The sequence below is a fragment of the Sciurus carolinensis genome, chromosome 4, assembly GCF_902686445.1.
Source record: "Sciurus carolinensis chromosome 4, mSciCar1.2, whole genome shotgun sequence".
Lineage (NCBI taxonomy): Eukaryota > Metazoa > Chordata > Mammalia > Rodentia > Sciuridae > Sciurus > Sciurus carolinensis.
The window spans coordinates 52,397,924-52,420,175 of record NC_062216.1 but is presented as its reverse complement, the minus strand read 5'-3'; the positions used below and the strand labels follow the sequence as shown (position 1 = coordinate 52,420,175).

Genomic DNA, 22,252 nt, shown 5'->3' with positions numbered 1-22,252 from the left:
CAGGTTTAAGAACTGTGCTTAGCATTTCCAGATTCCATCTTTAGCTCCTATTACTAACAATACAAATTGTTGACTCCAGAAAGGATTGCAGAGGGTTTGTTGGGTCCCTTTAATTTCTCCTTTGCAATTCATAGTTCTTCAAGGTGGCCAAAATACTCTTGAAAATTAGTGTTCAGTTAGAGCCAGCAATCCCTGTGTGCTCAACAGACAATTGAAAATCACTTAGCAGGAAATCCTCCACCAGAGAAGCAACTTCTTTGAAGGCTGACATTTGAGTCAAAAGGAGAATGAAATTTCATCTCTCTGGTTTCAGTTAAGTAAACTTGCAAGGTGTCTGTTGCATGACAATTTACATAGCAGAGTAACCTGTTGAGAAATGAATTGTCATTTTTTTTTTTTTTGTAGACTCATTTCATAAAAATGAGAAATGTTCTTCCATTGCATTGCTAAGTGATAGCTAAGTCTGGAGGTCTGGTCTTCCAGGCCCCCAGGACAGAATGAACAGATGCATTTGGCTTGGGTTGTTTGAGAGGCAAAGTGATCTGAATGTCAAGAGTGGGGGTCAGAAGCAAGGGGGATGATGTCTGATGTTAGGAAAGCAATTGGCTTCTTCAGGACCAGGAAAAAAATAGAATTGCAAGTATGGGTAAAGATTAAGGCAGGTTAAAAACAGTGTGTCCCGGGTGGTGGCACCTTCCTGGGAATGCCCATAGTGAAGCCTTGGTCTCTTTCCCACAAACTAGCTTGGTGCAGAGCATATGACATCATCAGTGGAAGTCACTGACCTGCAAGGACTGGACCATGTCAGTCTGCATAGGAAGTCAGGTGAGTGAGACCCACATCAGAGGAAGACCCAGGGCTGACCATCAGCCTGTGGAGGACCTATACACAATGGCTCCTGGGCAATCACAATGTAGCCAGAGCCTCAAGGCAGAGAGATCTCCTTGAGGATACCCACATACCCCTAATCCCTGCATGATTCTAAAGAGGGAGAAAGAACCCCAGTGAATGAATGTGACTGGCTATCTCACTAAATTTTATGGTCAGAGGACAATTTCAATTCATTTTTAAAATATTAAAAAGTGTGGTATTTATTGCACTCTTGTCCCATGTGGTGGTCAACATTGATTACTCTCTGATTATGAAACCAGTGTTAAAATTTTGAAGCTGAAAGATTATATATAATTCAAAGGGTGAGAATATAGTTGAGACATTTACTACCAATTATTTCAGGTGTAATGTTTCCTTCATGAGTGTCTTCTCAATTTCATAGATACAACACTTAGGGTTCTTATCTTTACTAGATGATTTAAGATTTCTTCTCAGAAACTCTTTCATTCCCAGATTCCTCTGAATAAGAATGTATTCTGTGTGACTTCCAAGTCTTAACCTGGTCTCCTGTTGACAGTGTCAGAATAACACAAGAAATTGATTGCTATTCTATTATATTCCTTCATTAAATTTTTAAATTTTGTTAAAAAATATGTTTGGGGAAAAAAAATAAGATCACATCCTACATGCTGCTGAAACCATCAATGTCATATACCATTGTGAGATCACTCCAAATAGAAAAGTGACTTAATAGTACCTAAAAGGATTTGTGAAGATTACCTAGGCAGTAAACTCACTGATAAAATTTTAAATCCTATCTAATCATTGATCTCATTTCATTAATCACAAAATATAAAACAAGAACAAAGAAGTCTTGATTTAATCTTTGTTCCAAGCCCCAGTGTACAAAAGTCATGACCAAAAGAATTCAGCCACCTCACACTGCTGATCCATGTAAGCCCTATTCACTGTAGAGTAGTCAATGGACACATCAGGCAGGGTTTCTCCTGCCCAAGTAACATGGCAGAAAAATTACTGCAAGAGAAGAGATGTATCATTGCTATTAATCACTTGCATCACTTTGGGCAATGATTTCACTCCCCTGAGCCTCAGTTCCTTCTGAGAGAAAATGAAATGGTTGAAATAAAGATCACTAAACTGCTTCCAGTTCTGCAATTCTACAAATCTATTTCTTGTATTTATAAGCACAGAAAGGGCAATGCCATCATTGGAAGAAATGCATTGATCTAGAGATGATATCTCAGAACGTACCAGTTTTCTTAATTTAAGAAAAAATGCATTGTAATGAAGAACTGACTGTTTGACAAACTATTGTTTGCATTTATTAAAACAAGTATCTAGACAGATTATGCCAGGCAAACCAAATAACCTGATTTTGATGATAGAAGTGCTATGGTTATGTTCTTATATGCAAATATGAGGTGTGATTGAACCTGGAGTGCATACATTATTCAAAATTTGAATTTATGTAACTTTCAAACAGACCTAGAATACCCTGATCTTTATTCATTCAACAGAGAACTCAAATAAGCAATTCTGTGTCTGGCATGGAAATTTATGGAAAAGTTCTGAAGCTGTCTCTCTCCTTTCCGAAAGGAAATAAAAAAAGAAGAAGATAACTAACAAAGTTTCATAAAAGGAATATATGGTAAACACACTCACACACAACATAAGCAGAGTGGAGAAGATCATTGCTTATTTGTTCCTGTTCCCAAGTTGTTCACTGTCCCTACAAATGAAAAATATTTGATTTAAAGATTATAAATACCTGTTTTGGTTGCTTTGTTTGCTCCGAATCATTGGAGGGAGAACACTGGAGTTTGAACTAGTCTGTTTAGAAAATGAGCAAAAACCACCTGAAGCATCATTTATCACAAGAGATCAAAGAAAAGTGCTGGAATCAGCAATTACAAGCCCTGACTTTGATTTCCAATTATGTATTTTACTATATATCATCAGGCAAGTTATTTACTCCACAGGTCTCATTTCTTCATCAGTAAAATGGATATAATGGTACTTTATCCTTCATGTTTTCTTTAATGAAGATTAAAAGAAACAACAGTATGATGTTTCTCATGCAATATTTTTACAATTATTGGTTTTGGTTATTAATTTTATTATTAAGCTAGATTCAGTATACTCAACTACATATAGTTTTACCACTAGGATATTTAAAATACCAGGTATTTTAATTTCATTACTGAGTGACAAACAGCAAATTTTTGAAACTTAACTTTTAAAAGTAATTAATATAATATTCACTATACAGAGTCAATTCTCATTAGTCATTGTAGTTATGTTCTGTAAAGTTGTCAGAAGTGCTAGATTAGTGAATACTGAATAATAACTACTAGGGGAAACACATGGAGAAGCACAGGTTCCTATGAGCCTGTGGTCACAACATTTTGATCAATTCATCAGTATATAATCTTGTTTCATGTGTGTTTTTCTTTAAAGATACCTTACTTAATACAAATGGTCAATTCACTAATATTGAACTCTTAGTAGTGGTGCTATGTAACTTATGCCTGAAAGACACTCAACTATTATGTGTGTTTTCTGCATAAGGCATGCCACTTGCACTCAGTAACACTAGATAGCACTTCAGCACAACCCTTGTGGGTGATTTTAAATGTCAGTCACCAACAAAAATCACAGACATTGCAAAAATCATGGCACTACACAGATTGAAGAAGGGACACTTGTTTACACTTGTTTACATCACAAAAGAAACACGAAGGCAAAATGTTGCTTTGTTCAACCTCAGTTGGGACTGTGCTCAAGGGCACCACACCAATTTTTCACAATTTTGTACAAATGTGGGTATGACTGCAAAAGTGCTGAAAGTATTGCTTTGGAAGTTACAAATTTCCATTTTAGTGGATAGGCAAATTTACAAACAGGAAATCCTCAAATAATGAAGATCAATGGTATATGTGTGTACACTCATATTTATGTGGGATAATATATTAATTCTACACTAGTGTGATAAGCACTAGATTAAGCATTATACATATATGTATACATGGTATAAATGTTCTTTATTATAATAATTTTATAATATATTTCTACAACCTTACAAATAAGAAATTGAGGAATGAAGAGTTAAAACAACTTGTGAAAGGTCACATGGGTATAACCAGAATTTAAAACTGGGTCTGACTTCAGAGGCTTATTCTGTATGTCACATATTTTACCACAAGAAGATAATGGTCAAATCAAGCAAGTGAACAAGCATGCTACTTTATGCCATATTGGAAAATCGCTGTCTTAGACTATCATATCTAATTGAAATTCAAATAACCAAGGTTATTCACTTGAAAATAAAGCCATAGACAGTTAAATGCTTGTCATTAGTCTAATGTATGCTTCTAATTTTTATTCACCTAACAAATATTTATTACATGTCTACTGTGTGCCAAGAAGTGCAACCATGAATGGAAGAGATAATACCAGGGTCCTTGTACCCCTCAGGACAGCTCTCCACCCATCTTCTAGCTTTGTTAAGACAGAAATAAAAGCTGCAGCAACTTCAAAGGATCAAAAATGAAAGATAGGTTACCACTAACTTTAATGTCATTACTTGTCAAGCTAATGATGTCTGGGGATTATATAAATGATTGTGCTCAATATCCATTTTTGCTATGAATGATAGATGTATTTAATAACAGCTTACAGGTGAAACAGTAACTTTAAGGGACAATGTATCAACCAGGATAGATTAGGCTCTTCTGTAATAATAACATACAACCACAAAGTATCACCATAAAGACTTATTTCTTGTTCTTGCAAAGTCTAATGTAGGTTGAACAGTCCTCTTTCATCTTGTAGTCTGTTCTTAAAGTAATGCACATTGAGTCTGTTAAAGTAATGCACATTGCATCTACTCAAAATCAATTGAATGTATGGGGTAGGAAGCAAATGACTTTCAGATAAGTAATGTCTTGCCACAAACACAAATTTTCTTACTAATCCTAAATAGGGCACCTAACGATCCAGATTATGCAGAACCTTAATTTTTCACTGTGATTAATGGCAGAACACAGGGAATACATAACAGAGATTTTCTTCCATGCATCATATTTCCTCAATCATATTCTCTTCAAAACAATATTTTTAAATAGTTCAATGATGTTTTCTTCCAGATTTTGAGTAAATATTAAGTTTCATTCTTACTTCAATTATCTTGCTTATGATAATTAATTTATTATTAAAAAGGGGGGATCACTAGCCATCAAACATAATATGAAAGGCCTATGATCTTTGCCAGCTGCCAGCAATTAAGTGGAACTGATTTGTGTACTGGTTTGAATATTGCTTCCCTCTCCCACCCCAATTTCATGTCTTCTCAGAATCTAAGAACGTGAGCTCATTTGGGAATTGAGTCTTTGCAGATGTCATTGGTTGAGCTAGGATGAGATCATATTGGATTGGAGTGGGCCCTAAATCCAGTTCCTGGTGTCTTTCTAAGAGGAGAGGACATAAGCACACAGTGAAGAAGTATGCATGACAATCTATGAAAGCAGAAATGGGAGTAACACAGCTAAAATTCCTAGGAATGCCAGGAGCCACCAGAAGGCAGGGGTCAAAGTAGGATCTCTCCCTAAAACCTACAGATGAAGCACAGCCCTGTCCATACCTTGATTTCAGACTTCCAGTCTTCAAATTCAGGATGCAGTAAATTTACGTTGTTTTAAGCATCTAGTTTATCTGTTTACTTGTAAATTCTTGGGTAATCTTCTGCAGCAGTCTTAGGATACTAAACAAACAGGATCTTAGATTTCAGATAAGATTTAAAAATCAGAAGGTATAAGCATATTAAGATTTTGGCAAAATCTGATTATGATTTTATCTTTTTAGTTGTCAGGAATATTTGAATTTTAGACTTAGTGGATTTGCTATCACTGAGGTATTGCAGAATCTCACCAGAACTTTCTTGCTCCTAATGAGGGGAAGCTGCTGGGATCCCCTCATCCTCTCTTCTCTCCCCAGGGCACATCCCTCTAATTTTCAATCCTACTCACCACTTGCTAGCCCCTGTGCCTCCCCAGCTAACTGATGGTGCATGACCTGGAGGCTGCTTCCACATTATACACAGACTTATTCTGCCACCACTCTCCCCTTGTCCATGTCACTCCACACCAACTCATTATCTAGATCTGGCATCAGCAAACCCTTTATGTAAAGGACATGCAGCAAACGTTTCACATCTTGTGGCCTTTATTCCACCTGTCACGACTACTCAACCTTGCCACACACACAAAAACTGCCATAGATATTGTGCTCAAGAACGAGTGTGAAAATTTTTCAAGGAAACTTTATGCAGGGGCTGGAGTTGTGACTCAGTGGTAGAGCACTTGTCTAGCAAGTGTGAGGCACTGGATTCAATTCTCAGCAACACATATAAATAAATGAATAAAATAAAGATCTATTGATATCTAAAAATATATTTAAAAAGAAAGAAAACTTTATGCACATTGAAATTTAAGTTTCATTTCTAATTTCTGTGTCCAAAAATATTCTTTTATTTATTTTAATTGCTTAAAAACGTAAAAACCTTTATTGTCTTGCAGACTATACAATACAAGCAGCAGACCAAGTGTGGTCCTCAGGCCATAGTTTGTTAACCCTTGATCTCGATCAACTGTTCTCAACTGGTGCCAATTTTGCCACCAAAAAACATTTGGCAATGTCTAGAGATATTTTTAGTGTTATAATTGGTGGGGTGCTTCTGATATCTAATGGTAGAGGCCAGGGATACTGCTAAGCATCCTATAATGCAAAGGGAAGCCTCCCCTCCACCCCAACAAGGCAGTGTCCAGTCAATGTTACTAGGGTTGGAAACTCTGATCTAGAAATAGGATTACTATACCTACTATATGTAGATACAGGATTACTAAGAAAAGGAGACCTCCTGAACAAATCTCCATAGGTTGCACATTTGTTAGGGTCTTATTTAAATTACATCCTTCATAAATTGTGATCCAAACTCTCCAAATGCAATTATACTGCCCCTCCTCATTATCATATTGTATTTATAGATCTTTCTGGTGTGGTGTTTATAATAGTTGGATGCATAAGTTTCTTCTATTATATGGGGAGGGTAGGGATATCTTATGCAACTTTATATTCACAGGACACAGAAGACAAGGGTGATCTTATTCGCCTTTATAATCCTAGGACAGGGGATGTTTGCTGAGAGAAACTAGACTAAGAAAATCATGAAATCAAATCTCTAAAGCATGAACTCTCTGAAGGCAGGCACCAGATAAGGAAATTTCCACTTTCATAGAGAAGACACATTTATCCCTTAGGGTGGGCATTTTCTATTCTAGCATGCTAGCCTTTGCTAGGTGAATCAGTTGCCAAGAGAAGGCCCCAGGTTTAATGCAGCATGTACCATCTTTGACCAGGAAGCTTTGTGGGACTGGAGCTGGTTGATGCTGCACAGAGTGAGGCACTCCATCCAGAGCCACATATGACTACTTTTTGCAGTCACTCCTAGAAGCATGGATCATGAAGGCATGAGCATTTATTGAGCTTGGTGTCAGAAGCTGCTCAACATCATGTGAGACTAGGGCAGTAGAGGGCAACAAAACAAAATCATGTTTGGCAGAACTGCCCAGCTCTGTGTTTGCCCTGTCCTGCTCCCATCTCACACACCTCATACTCTCTGTATTCCCAACTCAGCTTGCCTCCCCAGACTCCAGCTTTACTCTCACCCTTATTATCCTCTGTTCTTCCAGCCTCATGACTCATCTGTTCCCCAACCCCACAGACTCTGCACTAACTATGGCTTCTCCTCCTTGCATCTCTAGCATCAGTTAGTCCACCCTGGACGTCCAGGCCAGGTCAACATACACAATGACATCTTCCTTGGCCCTTGTCCAAAGCCCCAGGCCCAATGCAAAGCATCATGTCCAGCCTCTTGGAGGCTTGGCCCATTTCTCCTACCCTCCAACTTAACATCTACTCACATCTGGTTTCCTGCCCATTCCTATTTGTGCACCACCCATTTTCCATCTCTGCCCTGTGGCACTAGATTCATGTCTGCCCCTTGTTATAGCCAATGTAGGATGTGAACAACCCCAAACATGTTAACAGGAAATCAGACACTCTGATAGAAGAAGGGAGCCAGGTCACTCCCTGTGTCAACCGTATGGGAGCCTCTGAGACACATACTTAGCTTTAAAAGGAAATGACATATAAAGAAACTGAAATTGGAAAGGATAATGGACCTAACAAGGATCCTGTACACAACTAATTAGGGTAGAGCTGAGTCTGAGTTCACATTTCCTGACTACCAGGCCATTATTCTCATCAGCCATATTATGTCAGTGGGTCTGGCTTATACACAGCATCTGGCTGAGAATCTCAGGTTTGAAGGACTTTAAATGTCGTCTATGTTAGGCACTGACTGATGCTGAAGCCCTAGCTGAAAATTCCCTGCTGAGTGACCAGCCAGCCTCTGCATCAACAGCTCTCAAGTCACATATTTGGACTATATGCATCTCAGTATTAGTAAACTCTACTTTATCTTAAACTCCTAACTCCCTCAATTCATTTTACCAACTCATATTCATATTACCATAGTTATATCTGTTGCATATAAGCACACATGTATGTGTGCAAACACACACACACATACACACACTGATTATCTCTCTTCTTCTTATGACAACTCTCCAAACACTTGCCCCAAGTGATCTCTTCCATGTTAAACAATTCATTTCCTTTATTCTTCCTCTAATGAGAGAATTTTCCAGTTGTTCTTTTGCTACAGTTTGGATCTTAAATTTCACCCCCAAAGACCTATGTGTTAAATCATTAATTCTCAACCCATGCCACTAGTGGAAGGTGGTGGGACCTTTTAAAAGTGGAGTTTAGGTAAAGGTCTTTGAATCATTAAATGTGAGCCCTTGAAGGACCAGTGGGACTCCAGTTCCCTTCTCTTCCTCTCTTTTGCTTCCCAGGCATGAGAGGAGCAGTTCTACTCTACTCCTGCCAGGATGTTCTGCTCTCCCCACCCCCACTGCTAACAGCCTAAACACACTATGTCTGCACAGTCATGGACTAGAACTTCCAAAACTGTGAGCTGAAATAAATCTTTTCTCTTTACAAGTTGATTATCTTACTTATTTGTTACAGTGACAGAAAAATGAACACATCCTTATTCTTCTCTATCCTCTGAGTGTCCCCTAGATCCTTCTCACAGCATGGCTTCTCTAATTTCCACTTCACATAAAAAGACTTTAGCATCCTCAGTCTCACCACTTGTCTGGGAAGAATCTCCACCCTGAGGTCAGCAGCCCCTGTGAGCTCATGTTGGGTCTAGAGTATTTCAGATTCTGAAATACTAGCCAAGAAGAACTGGAACAGGTTTGTGTTTCAGTGGCCCTGTCAAACATTTCAGAAATGCTAGTAAATATACACCTATCTAGAGAGGCAACCCAAATTGCAATTTATCCTACAGGGCACTCTGTTGACACATGGTCAAAGTGCAGCTTGAGGTGGAGGAAAGGTAGTGATTCACAAGTCCCAGTTGCTCACCTCATCAGATGGAGTGGTTAGGGGAAGCACTGAGTTGTGCTTCAATGATTCCTATCCAGAAATCACTACAGTTCAAGAGCCTGTCATCCATGGAGAGGCAGCGTAAGCAGCATACCTGAGCAAAGGACTTACATCTTACTGCAATCTTGATTGGGTTGGATTTTATTTGTTTTTTTTTTTTCTCATGTTTTCATTACAGATGCAATTTCAAACCTACCTACTTGATTTGGCAGAGCATTTCCTGGATGTGCACAGGGCAGCCAAAGACTGAAGGGTAACATTCTTCAGTAGCTGTGGCTGGGCTTGACTGCACCAAGACAGGAAAGGAGGCAATATTGACTTCATCTAGGGAGTTGAATGAGACATACTTGGCAGCTCAGGGAGCTCATGGGTACTCTTTTCTGATGCCTCTTGGTTCTTGCTCTATACTTATAATAACTGAATTGTGCTTGATATCACACTTCAATCTTGCTAAATCTGGAACCCAGGTTTCTGATTTGTTCCCTATACCTGGTTTTCAGCACAATGCCTTTCTCTCAAGTGATGATATCCTATATTCTTTATACCCTTCACCTTCTTTTCCCAGGACCCAAGGATAGCATTCAAGTTCCTGCTATCACTTCCCAGACTTCCCTTCTGCCAGTAATCTGCTTGGTTATCTGCATGCTTAGTATCTACCCTCCTATCAGTCTTCAGGTGTTTAACCTGTGCTACACGCAATGTCTATCTCAGCTCACCCTTGTTCCTAATGACTCACTGCCCTCTAGCAGAGTGAATGACTTTCTTGACTCCCTGCTAGAAGCTGGGAAAATACCAACACAAGCCTAGAGACCAGGGTTGATTCCCAGGATCTTCAATTCTATCTGAGGTTGCCATTTCCCAAGATTCTTTCTGCTCAAAGCAGCTTCAGAGGGGAACATGCTGCAAAAGGGAGATGTGAGCTAGAAGAGAAAAGGGAATTCAGGAACATGACAATAGTCTTTTTTTTTTTCTTCTCCCAACCCAAGTTACAAGATGTTGGTGCTACCTACACACTCTCTACCCCTATTCCTTTTTTGCCTGATCAGACCCTGATTTTTGCAACTGTGACGACTGGATCAGCACCATGGATAGGTAGGACTAAGCCCTTAAGTTAAGGCTGTAGGTGAAATGTTTCTGCTTTTTTCTTTGAAATACACTAATGAAAACTAATAAATTACCCCTGATTTCTATGTACCAACTCTAAGGGTATTTGAATTCAGGGGAAACAATTTGGAGTTCAGTTGTCTTGAGGATGTATTTAAATTCACAATGAACTATTTTTGCTTGAGATAATTTTTTACAGAAATAATAACTCTCCCATTTGCTAATCAATGTGAAGAACAAAGATACAGCCTCTCTTCTTCCATGGCTACCTCCAGAATTAAATTGAACAGCAGTACTCTGCTTAGTCAGAAAGAACAAATGGAATAGTTACTCATTCATGGAAAACAGGTAAAATTTTCCAGCAAGTGTTTCTTTCAGGTATCTATTTTAAGAGATTTCATGAAGAGTAGGTTACAAGGTGAATATCCAACCTTTCAGAGAGCAAGAATCAGGAGTTTCAACTGAGTGGCTGTTCATCAAATGCCAAACCACACAGTGTATTCCAAAACAAGCTGAGCTTGTCTCCAGATTTCACGTGTTTTACAACCCCATCCTATGCCTGAATGTCACAGCCACCTCTATGAAAACAATATTCTTTAGTTAAACTAAGTAGAAAAATATAGTGAAAAGATCCTTTGCTATTCTCTTGGTAAAAGAAGACATTTTCTTAAGAAAAACACTGGTGAAGATAAAAGCCCAGCATTGTTTTAGACTCTCCAATTTCCAAAATACCATTTAAAAAATAATTACACCCACGATTTATGCATGATTCATTAGACAGCAAGATAAAATGCACTGCTAAATTTTAATTGCATTGAAAGAGTAGACACCATGAAAAATACTCCCAACTTCTTGAGATTATAACCCAGTCTAGTAACATTTTCATCACAATATAAATCTTGTCCAAAGAGGCTACCTTTACTAAATTATAACAATATTTTAATTCCATAATTTGATAGACCTCTGAAGAAATTTTTAGTGAAGCAATGAGATCAAGTAATCTGTTAACAATAGGCTTAAGTCACAGGATGCCCTACAAAGATACTGGAATGCCATACCAAAATTCAGTTCTCTGCAAACTAAAGTGGTTTTAAAGACCAGTTTTCCTTTCTGTCACTTTCTCCCTAAGGTATAAACAGCATTTTATTCTTCATACAAACATTGGTAGGGGATCGAATTATTATACACTATACACTACCTATTATCCATGCTGATTGCAGACTGAAGAAAATAGCTACAATGTTTTATATAATACATAATAGATAGGGTAGACAACATCTTGCAGCTTTTTGGTAGATGTGAGTTGCTGAATTACCAATCTGAAGGAGCTGGGTTGATAGAAGGAGCACTTGAAATGGTCTTATGACAATGGTCTTATGACAGCAAGGTCTATTGGGGCAATTCATTCATCATTTTGGGTTTTGAATGGCATTTACCATTAGATCCTGAAGCTAGCAACTGCCTCTGGAGAGGGAACTTGATTCATGTTATAGATGTAGTGCTTGATCATCAGTGTCTCCCCAGAATGGTTGTTCACACACATACCTGTGGTCTTTAATGGTGTTTTCTCTCCTAGCAATAGTTTTAACCTTTTGGCGTGGATTTTGCCTTGATAATGGGAGTCAGCCACCACTGCTGAGGTAAAAGACATGTTACAGAGTGTGCAACACTTATTCTTATCCACCATATCAGCATCACTTCCCTGTGTGGGGAGAAGGAAAAGAACAATGTCAGAAGAAATTCACATCCTATGACTTTCTTTTTCCTATTCTGGTCTGCAAATGAGATTAATCACAGACTGCCTTATGGAATAAATCCAGTTTTTAGTCTAAAACCTCTTTTCTTCTTTATGATAATTGTCACCAAAATTTAGTGACTGATTTCAAAATGCATTTATTTAGTGGCTACTAAAGCCAGATACTGGGATTACAGGAAAACTTTGCAGGTGTGAGTTAAACCTGGAAAAAAAAAAAAAAAGAAAATGGAGCCCACAATTAGGAGAGAGCACATTGTGTCTAGCACCATGAGGGAAAGCAGCCTGTAATTGCACCCATTATACTCATTAAAGTAAGTAAAATATCAGAGTTCACATGGCCTGAATTATTTAGCAGAAATTATCATTTGGCATTCAGCTCTGCCTTTGCCCAATTTTAGCCTCACCAGGATACAGGGCTGAGATGTTCAAGATTTTCTTTTTAAGATTTCTTTAAGTACTTGAACACTTTTTCATAATTAACTTGAGTATATATCATAAAGCCATGATGACCATGCTGGCTGAATTTTCTGGGAAAAATTTGTGTAATTTTTCCCTTTACTTCAAGAAAGGTGATTTGTTAAATGCTGCACAAAATGCTTAAATCCAGTTTGATTTTCATTCTTTTGTAAGATTTAATGAAAATGAATCATGACTCAGAAAAAAAAAAATAAATCATTTGTCAGACCATGTGACCTGGCCATTGTGCACACAGGTCATCAATTACCTATACTTATGTGAGGGGAAGATTAATCCATTGCCTCCCCTCCCACCTAGTTGGGAATTGAGGGTAAAGTGGACTCTTAGATAAGGAGTTAATCTATTCCTTAATGGAACTGCAATAGCAAAGCATTTCATTGTTAAAGAGCCTGCTGGATGAGTATATGACCCCACAATAGCCCCCTCTCTGATTCCCAGAGGGTCTAGAAAATGCAGTTTAAAATTGGATGGGGAGGAGGAAGAAGGTGGGAACAGCAGAGAGGAAGAGAATTATGTATAGTTTTTGCATAATAATAGGATGTCCAGACTGCTGGAGAGAGCCTTGCCTTGAAAATTATGTGGTAGTTAGAAAATTAACTCCTTCCTCCTTAAGGCATTAGTCAATAATTAGCTTTTGTCCTCCAAGAGGACAGCCCTGTGTGTATCCCAGGAGATCTGCAATTGAGAGATGGGCATAAGGGAGTGACACTGGACTAAACATGTTGGATCAGGAGCAGGTGGTCAATGAGAAGTAGCGGATACCATGGAGAGAGGAAGAGCTTTCCCAATAGGTCCTTTCCTGGTATGCAGTAAGGTTGTGCCCACTAGGGATACCCTGGCTGAGGGTTTAAAGTCAAGGTGCTTTGAGTTTTGGCCTATGTCATAAACACTTATACACATTTGTGTAGTATACTGTGGAGACTAAATGGACCCAGCAGAGTAAAGCAGAGGATGGAAGTGGGGAATTGGGCTACAGGCTTTCTGATCTCTCACCGGTATCTTCAACTGACCTAGGAGATGGCACAGAATACTATTGAAGGGATAAACCAGGGAAAGATACATCACAGAATGACTGCAGGATTCTATCTCATTAAAAGAAAAGTGGATAGCTAAGAAGAAATAAAAGACCAAATCTGGTATTTATCCACTGTATGTTACAGGGTATTTAGTACTCCTACTTTATTTTGTTTTAAATAGGAAGACTGTTAGGTGAATGTAGATGCTTAACTATCCTATGTTCACTTACTTATGCATGATATAGATCAAAGAATGTAATTTTTTTAAATTAAGCATAATATGATTATAGACCAGAATTTAATTCACATTCCACTCCTTTAGAATCCGCACATTTCTTTTGCTGCTTTCAGTGAAAGTTTCAGGCCAGCCTGGACTTTCTCCCTGGAGTTTTAAAATGAGAATTTTTAAAAGAAAAGTTGGAAACCCAGACACAGTGGCTGGTGTCATTATACCAACTACGCTCAGCACTAGTTTCCAGGGCAAATAACTGCTTTTAAACTGGATAATGATTTATGGATTTGTTATTCATGCATTCAACTTATTTTTAAGGGCCTAATAAGTGTGTTAGATGCTGTGCTAGAGGCATGTTATTCTACTCATTGTTATCAAAGAGGTTGGCACCAAGAAAACTGAAGAGGGCAGACAAGAAATATGGGAGAATATAATAATCAAGGAAATGCAGCAGTTTCTTGGATTCTCCACAAAGGAAGGTAAAAGACCAATAATGGAAATCGAGTCTGTTTGTGTGGATTTTCATTGTACCTGGCATGCCTTTCCTCCTCAATTCTTGTCTAATCCAGTCTCACCACAATTTATATGCATGGTTTAGTTTAATTATCACTTTTTTATGATAAAGTTTCTTCTGACTTCTTCTACTGTCTTGCAGAGGTGAGAATTAGTCTTTGAGTCCTCTGGGCATTCTATGTATTCTATTTTTAAGTATGACACTAAATTATTACATTTGTTTGTTTTCATATTTTTTCCATTTCATGAGACTACAAAACTCCCTTAAGGTCAAGGAAATGACTTCAGTAATAGAGAAGACCCAGAACCTACCACACATAAGGGAACATCCAATGAAATGAATGGAGGTGAGATTTGGATTGTGGAGTTAATAATCTGCATGACATAAAAGATAAAAGAAGAGATAGGTCTAGCAGGGACTTGCAAACCAAAATTTTCAGGACTTTCAAGAAGATGGCCAGGAAAAAATCAAAAGTGTCAATAATTCACAAGCTAGCCTGAGGGTTCAAGTAGGGGTACATGTCCCTACTGTTTATGTTAGTTTCAGGATGGTATTTTTAATATATATTCCAAGATTTCATTTCTGCTTTCCTGGGCAATGTCATTCACTTCACAAATCAAAGACTAATAGAAGAGGAAAACCCATTGTAGTGCAATGAAATATCATGAAATATGGTTATGCCATCACTGTAGAAAAGAGACCAAGAAAGTATAGATAACCTGAAAACAGAAGGGCTATGATGTCCTGGGAAATTAGGCAGCATTTGAGACCAGCAGGACAGGTTTTATGGGAATTTACTGAAGGGGCCAATGTATCTCACATGGTGCAATTTTAAATACCACCAACTCCTACTATTGTAATGACTCTGATGGACATACAACTACCCAGAAAGAATCTCAATATTAACCACATACCTACAAGGTGCAAAAATTTAATTATGTATTCTTAGTGCTCTAAATCCCAATTTAATGGCTCCTCAAGACTACAGATCATATCGTCTTTATTAGTCTCCCACTGCGCCCAGAACAAGGTTGATATATGGCCCAGGGTGGAAACTCCATAAATTTTGATGAACTGACCTCAATGAATACATTTTAAATTTCTGGTTCAAGAATTGAGAATGGCCCCAAGCTATCATGTAAATGAAGAGGGAACCTAAGATTATCTTAAAATAAGGGTTTCAAACTGGAGGCAAAAATTTTTAATGCAGTGTCCACAATGCTAAAAGAAAGGGGGGAAGAAAGTTTGTGAAGTATCCTAAGGCTGCTCTTAACTTTTGAAATGTTAAGAAGTTGTCAGTAGAATTCAATCAGAGTGGAAAACCCTAGCTGAATCTGGTAAGTTAGAAATCTAGTCCTTAAAAAACCTTTTTTAAAATGATTTTTTTCTTCTTAGTTCATATAATTGCCTTTATTTATTTAATGTTAGGTAAATGTAAAAAAAGAAAAAAGGCTGAGAGTGACAATTACTTTCAGAATGGTGAAATGAGTTTTGTGAAACTGCTCCCTAGGAAAATAATCATAACTGTTAAAAAAATTTTTTTAAACAAATAATCCTTTAATACCTCTGGATGTTATCTTAAAAGCAAACATCACATTAAGAACCATTCATTGAAGAAAATTTACTAAATCTAAAGAGGAGGTTTAGGCACTCTGGCCACAACCCTCTCTTCTGCATCAGTTTTCCAGTTCAGTGTGATGGAAGCTCCATTCTGATGGAATGTCACAATAAAAAAAAAAAAAAAAAAAAAAAAAAGACAGAAAAAGAAAAAAAAAAGGAAAGGAAAAAAGCCATTTAGGTTGCCCTCTCCCATCAGTGCCCAATCAAGGGATACAAGGACAGGCAAGCTACCAGCTTTATCCCTCATGGCTTCTGACTGTAGAAGTTAAATTTCTAGCAATGTGACTGAGGCATAAGGCATGCTTTTCCTTAATGCAGTCATAGGACTGAAGCTCTAAACCAGGTATGATATGCTATGAATATAGATGTCCCGATAGCACTTGCCCCAACCCTTTTGTAGGATTGATAAGCTGAGAAGACCAAAGACTACCATCCTTGTCCAGCTAAAATACACAGGACTGTCAGAGAAGCAGACCACTATTCCTGCACTCTCTAGGGAGCAGTGGTTCACAGTTCTTCCCATGAGAATAGGGAATGACGTACACAGTTTATAAGAAGAGAGTATTAGTAAATCGCTTTCAAAGGACCTATTTGAAACAGTATATAGAGAACTTTAGGTCTAAGGGTGATCTAAAAAACAATGGGAATTTTAGGGATAAACAATTAAAAGAAATCTGATAACCCAGTAGAGAAACTAGCCAAACCAGGTGACAAAGATCTACCAGAGAGAGGTGGGAAAAGAAACATCTAAGAACACTTAACAGTCCCCAAAAGCTGGGTGATTCCCGGAGAAACAGACAACTTAAAAAAGAAGATCAGAGAAAGAGACAGTCAAAGGAGCCCTGAAAATACCACTGTCATCCCAGAGTGACTGTACATTTTAAGTCTGTGCCTTTGAGCAGTGACAGTAGTACCTGCACATTTACAAACAGATGTTACTAAAAAAGTCTAGCCAATGCATTCAGCAAAAAGGAAATAATAGCAAAAAAACAAAAATCCCAGGATGGGGACCAGCATCAAGCTTTGCTACAATATATTACCAAAAATATCCGGGTTTCAACAACAAAACTCACACAAGATGCAAAAAACAAATACACAAAACAAACCAGAGTGAAACATAAGTAAAAACCAACAAATAAAATTGACAGGGAATTTCAATCCATACCAAGGGGAAAAATAAAGAGAGTTCAAAAGACTTCAAAGTAAAACTTTTGCACGTCAAAAACTTCAAAAAAATTCATGAATGTATACAAATAACTAAAGGAAACTATGTATAAAGAAATTAGAGAAATTAGAAAAATTATCCCATCCAAAATAGCCTCAAAAAAAAAAAAAAAAAACTTGGGAATTGATCAAACAGAAGATGGAGGACCTCTGCAATGAAAACTATACAATGCTAAAGAAGGAAATTGAAGACTTTAGAAGATGGAAAGGTCTCCCACATTCTTGAATAGGCATAATTATTATTATCAAAATGGCCATGATACCAAAAGTGCTATACAGATTCAACACAATCACCATCAAAATTCTAGAAACTCAAGCGAGCGCTCCTGAACACCGGGAGGTTGCCCGGAGGAAGAGGAGAAGCGCAGCAGGTCGCTCGGTCTAGGAGTGACTGCATCAGAGCCACGGGCGGTTGCCAGAGGAGGAGCTGCGTGGCAAGCTGTTTGAACTCAGAACGACCGCTCCAGAACACCGGTGGCCTGCCTGGAGGAGGAGCGCGGTGGGTCACTTGGTCTCGGAGCCACCGCTCCTGAACACCCGGGGGGCTACCCCGAGGAGGAGGAGGAGGAACAGGGCGGGTCACTTGGACTTCGAGTGACTGCCTAGGGCTACGGGCGGTTGGCGGGAGGAGGAGACGCGAAGTGAGTTGCTTGGACTCCTAGTGACTGCGTCGGAAACCGGGCCGCTGTCCGAAGGAGGAGGTGTGTGGCGGGTCTCTGGGTCTCAGAGCTATTGTATAGGGCTCCAGGTGGCAGCTCAGAGGAGGGGCCGCATAGCCAGGCGAATAGGTGCAGAGCAGGGTCCCAGGAGCAAGGTGGCTTCTTGCTGGAAGAGCCGCACAGAGACATGCCCAGGGGCGGAGCGAAGTTTCCAGGACTGCGGGCAGATTCTCTGGGAGAGGCAGCCTAAGGAGACTCGCCTGCGAAGGGTGAGGCTCCCAGGCCCAGGAGGTAGGTCCAGGCCCCTGGGAATGTTGCAGAGGAAGACAGCCCAGCCCAGGTGGTAGTTGTAGATTGAGGGGAACCTCTAGAAGGGCAATTGACCAGCGAGACGTCCCCACCAAGTGAGTCTTCCCTGCCGGGGGAGGTTTTCCCACAGGGACGGTAAAACCAGAGACACAGGCACAAACAGGACTTGCCTCAGCCCACAGCCTAGTTCCCCATTGGATGACCATTGGTCAACAAGTGGAGGCACCTCTGCCCACTAGCAGGGAATATACACCACCTGAGGGTCACCACCCCTAGAGAGGCAGCTTCTTCGTGGAGCTCCGCATTATCAACTTCCTCCAAGACTTCAGGCTACTGAAGGATAAGAGGGGATATACTAGCAATCTTCAGGGACATAATAAGTTGATAGAAGAAATCTGCAATATCTTAATGACCCAATGATTCCTGAACAATATGAGAAAACAAGGGAAGAAAATGTCCCAAACAAATCTAGATGTTATATCAATAAAATCCAATGACAGCATGGCAGAAGAAATGACAGAAAGGGAGTTCAGAATGTACATAATTAACACGATCAGGGAAGCAAACGATGAGATGAAAGAGCAAATGCAGGCATTGAATGAACGCACCAATCGACAGTTAACAGAGCAAATTCAGGAAGCAAAAGATCATTTCAATAAAGAGTTAGAGATATTGAAAAAAAAACAAACAGAAATCCTTGAAATGAAGGAAACAATAAACCAAATTAAGAACTCCATAGAAAGCATAACCAATAGGATAGAACACCTGGAAGACAGAACTTCAGATATTGAAGACAAAATATTTAACCTCGAAAACAAAGTTGAACAAACAGAGAAGATGGTAAGAAATCATGAACAGAATCTCCAAGAACTATGGGATATCATGAAAAGGCCAAATTTGAGAATTATTGGGATTGAGGAAGGCTTAGAGAAACAAACCAAAGGAATGAACAATCTATTCAATGAAATAATATCAGAAAATTTCCCAAATCTGAAATGGAAAATCAAGTTCAAGAGGCTTATAGGACTCCAAATACACAAAATTACAACAGACCCACACCAAGGCACATTATAATGAAAATACCTAACATACAAAATAAAGACAGAATTTTAAAGGCTGTGAGAGAAAAGAACCAAATTACATTCAGGGGGAAACCAATACAGATATCAGCAGATTTTTTCAATTCAGACCCCAAAAGCTAGAAGGGCCTGGAACAACATTTTTCAAGCTCTGAAAGAAAATGAATGCCAACCAAGAATTTTATACCCAGCAAAACTTACCTTCAAATTTGACGATGAAATAAGATCATTCCATGATAAACAAAAGCTAAAAGAATTTACAAAAAGAAAGCCAGCATTACAGAACATTCTTAGCAAAATATTTCATGAGGAAGAGATAAAAAACAAAGAAGCAAATCAGCAAAGGGAGGAATTATCCTAAAGGAACTGTCAAATAAAGGAGGAACCAAGATGTGTCAAAAATTTTAAATATGAACCAAATGAACGGGAATACAAATCATATCTCAATAATAACCCTGAGTGTTAATGGCCTGAATTCATCATTCAAAAGACATAGACTGGCAGATTGGATTAAAAAGAAAGATCCAACAATATGTTGCCTGGAAGAGACTCACCTCATAGAAAGAGATACCCATAGACTAAAGGTGAAAGGATGGGGAAAAACATACCATGCACATGGACTCAGCAAAAAAGCTGGAGTATCCATCCTCATTTCAGATAATGTGGACTTCAAGCCAATGTTAGTCAGAAGGGATAAAGAAGGACATTTCATACTGCTTAAGGGAAGCATAAATCAGCAAGATATAACAATCATAAACATCTATGCCCCAAACAGTGGCTCACCCATGTATGTTAAACAAATCCTTCTCAATTTTAGAAACCAAATAGACCATAACACAATAATACTAGGTGATTTTAACACGCCTCTCTCACCATTGGACAGATCTTCCAAACAAAAATTGAACAAAGAAACCATAGATCTCAATAACACAATCAATAATTTAGACTTAACAGACATTTATAGAACATACCATCCAACCAAGAGCGAATACATTTTCTTCTCAGCAGCACATGGATCCTTCTCTAAAATAGACCATATATTATGCCACAAAGCTAATGTCAGCAAATACAAGAAGATAGAGACACTTCCTTGTATTCTATCAGATCATAATGGATTGAAGTTAGAAATAAATGAAAGAGTAAAAAACAGAAACTACTCCAACACCTGGAGATTAAACAATATGCTATTATATGATGAATGGATAACAGAAGATATTAGGAAGGAAATTAAAAAATTCTTAGAGGTAAATAAGAACATAGAAACATCATATCAAAATCTCTGGGACACTATGAAAGCGGTACTTAGAGGAAGATTTATTTCATGGAGCGCATTTAATAAAAGAAGTAAAACTCAAAAAATAAATGACCTAACACTACAGCTCAAAGCCCTAGAAAAAGAAGAACAGACCAACACCAAAAGTAGTAGAAGACAGGAAATAGTTAAACTCAGAGCCGAAATCAACGAAATTGAAACGAAAGAAACAATACAAAAAATTGACAAAATAAATAGTTGGTTCTTCGAAAAAATAAACAAAATTGATAAACCTTTAGCCACACTAACAAAGAGAAGACGAGAGAAAACCCAAATCACTAAAATTCGGAATGAACAAGGAAATATCACAACAGACACGACTGAAATACAAAACATAATTAGAAGCTATTTTGAAAATCTATACTCCAACAAAATAGAAAATTTCGAAGACATCAACAGGTTTCTAGAGACATATGAATTGCCTAAACTGAACGAGGAGGACATACACAATTTAAATAGACCAATTTCAAGTAATGAAATTGAAGAAGTCATCAAAAGCCTACCAACAAAGAAAAGTCCAGGACCAGATGGGTTCTCATCCGAGTTCTACAAAACCTTTAAAGAAGAGCTCATTCCAATACTTCTCAAAGTATTACATAAAATAGAAGAGGAGGGAACCCTCCCAAACTCATTCTATGAAGCCAATATCACCCTGATACCTAAACCAGACAGAGACACATCGAGGAAAGAAAATTTCAGACCAATATCCTTAATGAACATCGATGCAAAAATTCTCAACAAAATCTTAGCAAATCGCATAAAAAAACATATTAAAAAGATAGTGCACCATGATCAAGTGGGTTTCATCCCAGGGATGCAAGGTTGGTTCAACATCAGGAAATCAATAAATGTAATTCACCATATCAATAGACTTAAAGTCAAGAATCACATGATTATTTCGATAGATGCAGAAAAAGCATTTGATAAAATACAGCACCCCTTCATGCTCAAAACACTAGAAAAAATCAGATAGTGGGAACATTCCTTAACATTGTAAAGGCCATCTATGCTAAGCCCATGGCTAATATCATTCTAAATGGTGAAAAACTGAAAGCATTCCCTCTAAAAACTGGAACAAGGCAGGGATGCCCTCTTTCACCACTTCTATTCAATATCGTCCTTGAACCTCTAGCCAGAGCAATTAGACAGACCAAAGAAATTAAAGGGATATGAATAGGAAAAGAAGAACTCAAACTATCCCTATTTGCTGATGATATGATTGTATACTTAGAGGAACCAGGAAATTCCACCAGAAAACTTTTAGATCTCATAAGTGAATTCAGTAAAGTAGCGGGATATAAGATCAATGCACATAAATCTAAGGCATTTTTATACATGAGCGATGAATCTTCAGAAAGAGAAATTAGGAAAACTACCCCATTCACAATAGCTTCGAAAAAAAATAAAATACTTGGGAATCAATCTCACAAAAGAGGTGAAAGACCTCTACAATGAGAAGTACAGAACACTAAAGAAAGAAATTCAAGAAAACCTTAGAAGATGGAAAGATCTCCCATGTTCTTGGAT

At 38.2% G+C, this 22,252-nt stretch overlaps 1 protein-coding gene across 1 annotated transcript in view; it reads right to left on the bottom strand.

Annotated features, from left to right (window-relative positions):
• Zmat4 (zinc finger matrin-type 4) overlaps positions 1-22,252 on the bottom strand; it is a 359,370-nt gene that overhangs the window by 135,730 nt on the left and 201,388 nt on the right. Inside the window, exon 4 of the mRNA XM_047551305.1 lies at positions 12,073-12,229. Within this exon, the coding sequence (XP_047407261.1) occupies positions 12,073-12,229 (157 nt within the window). The remainder of the gene's footprint in view (positions 1-12,072; positions 12,230-22,252) is intronic.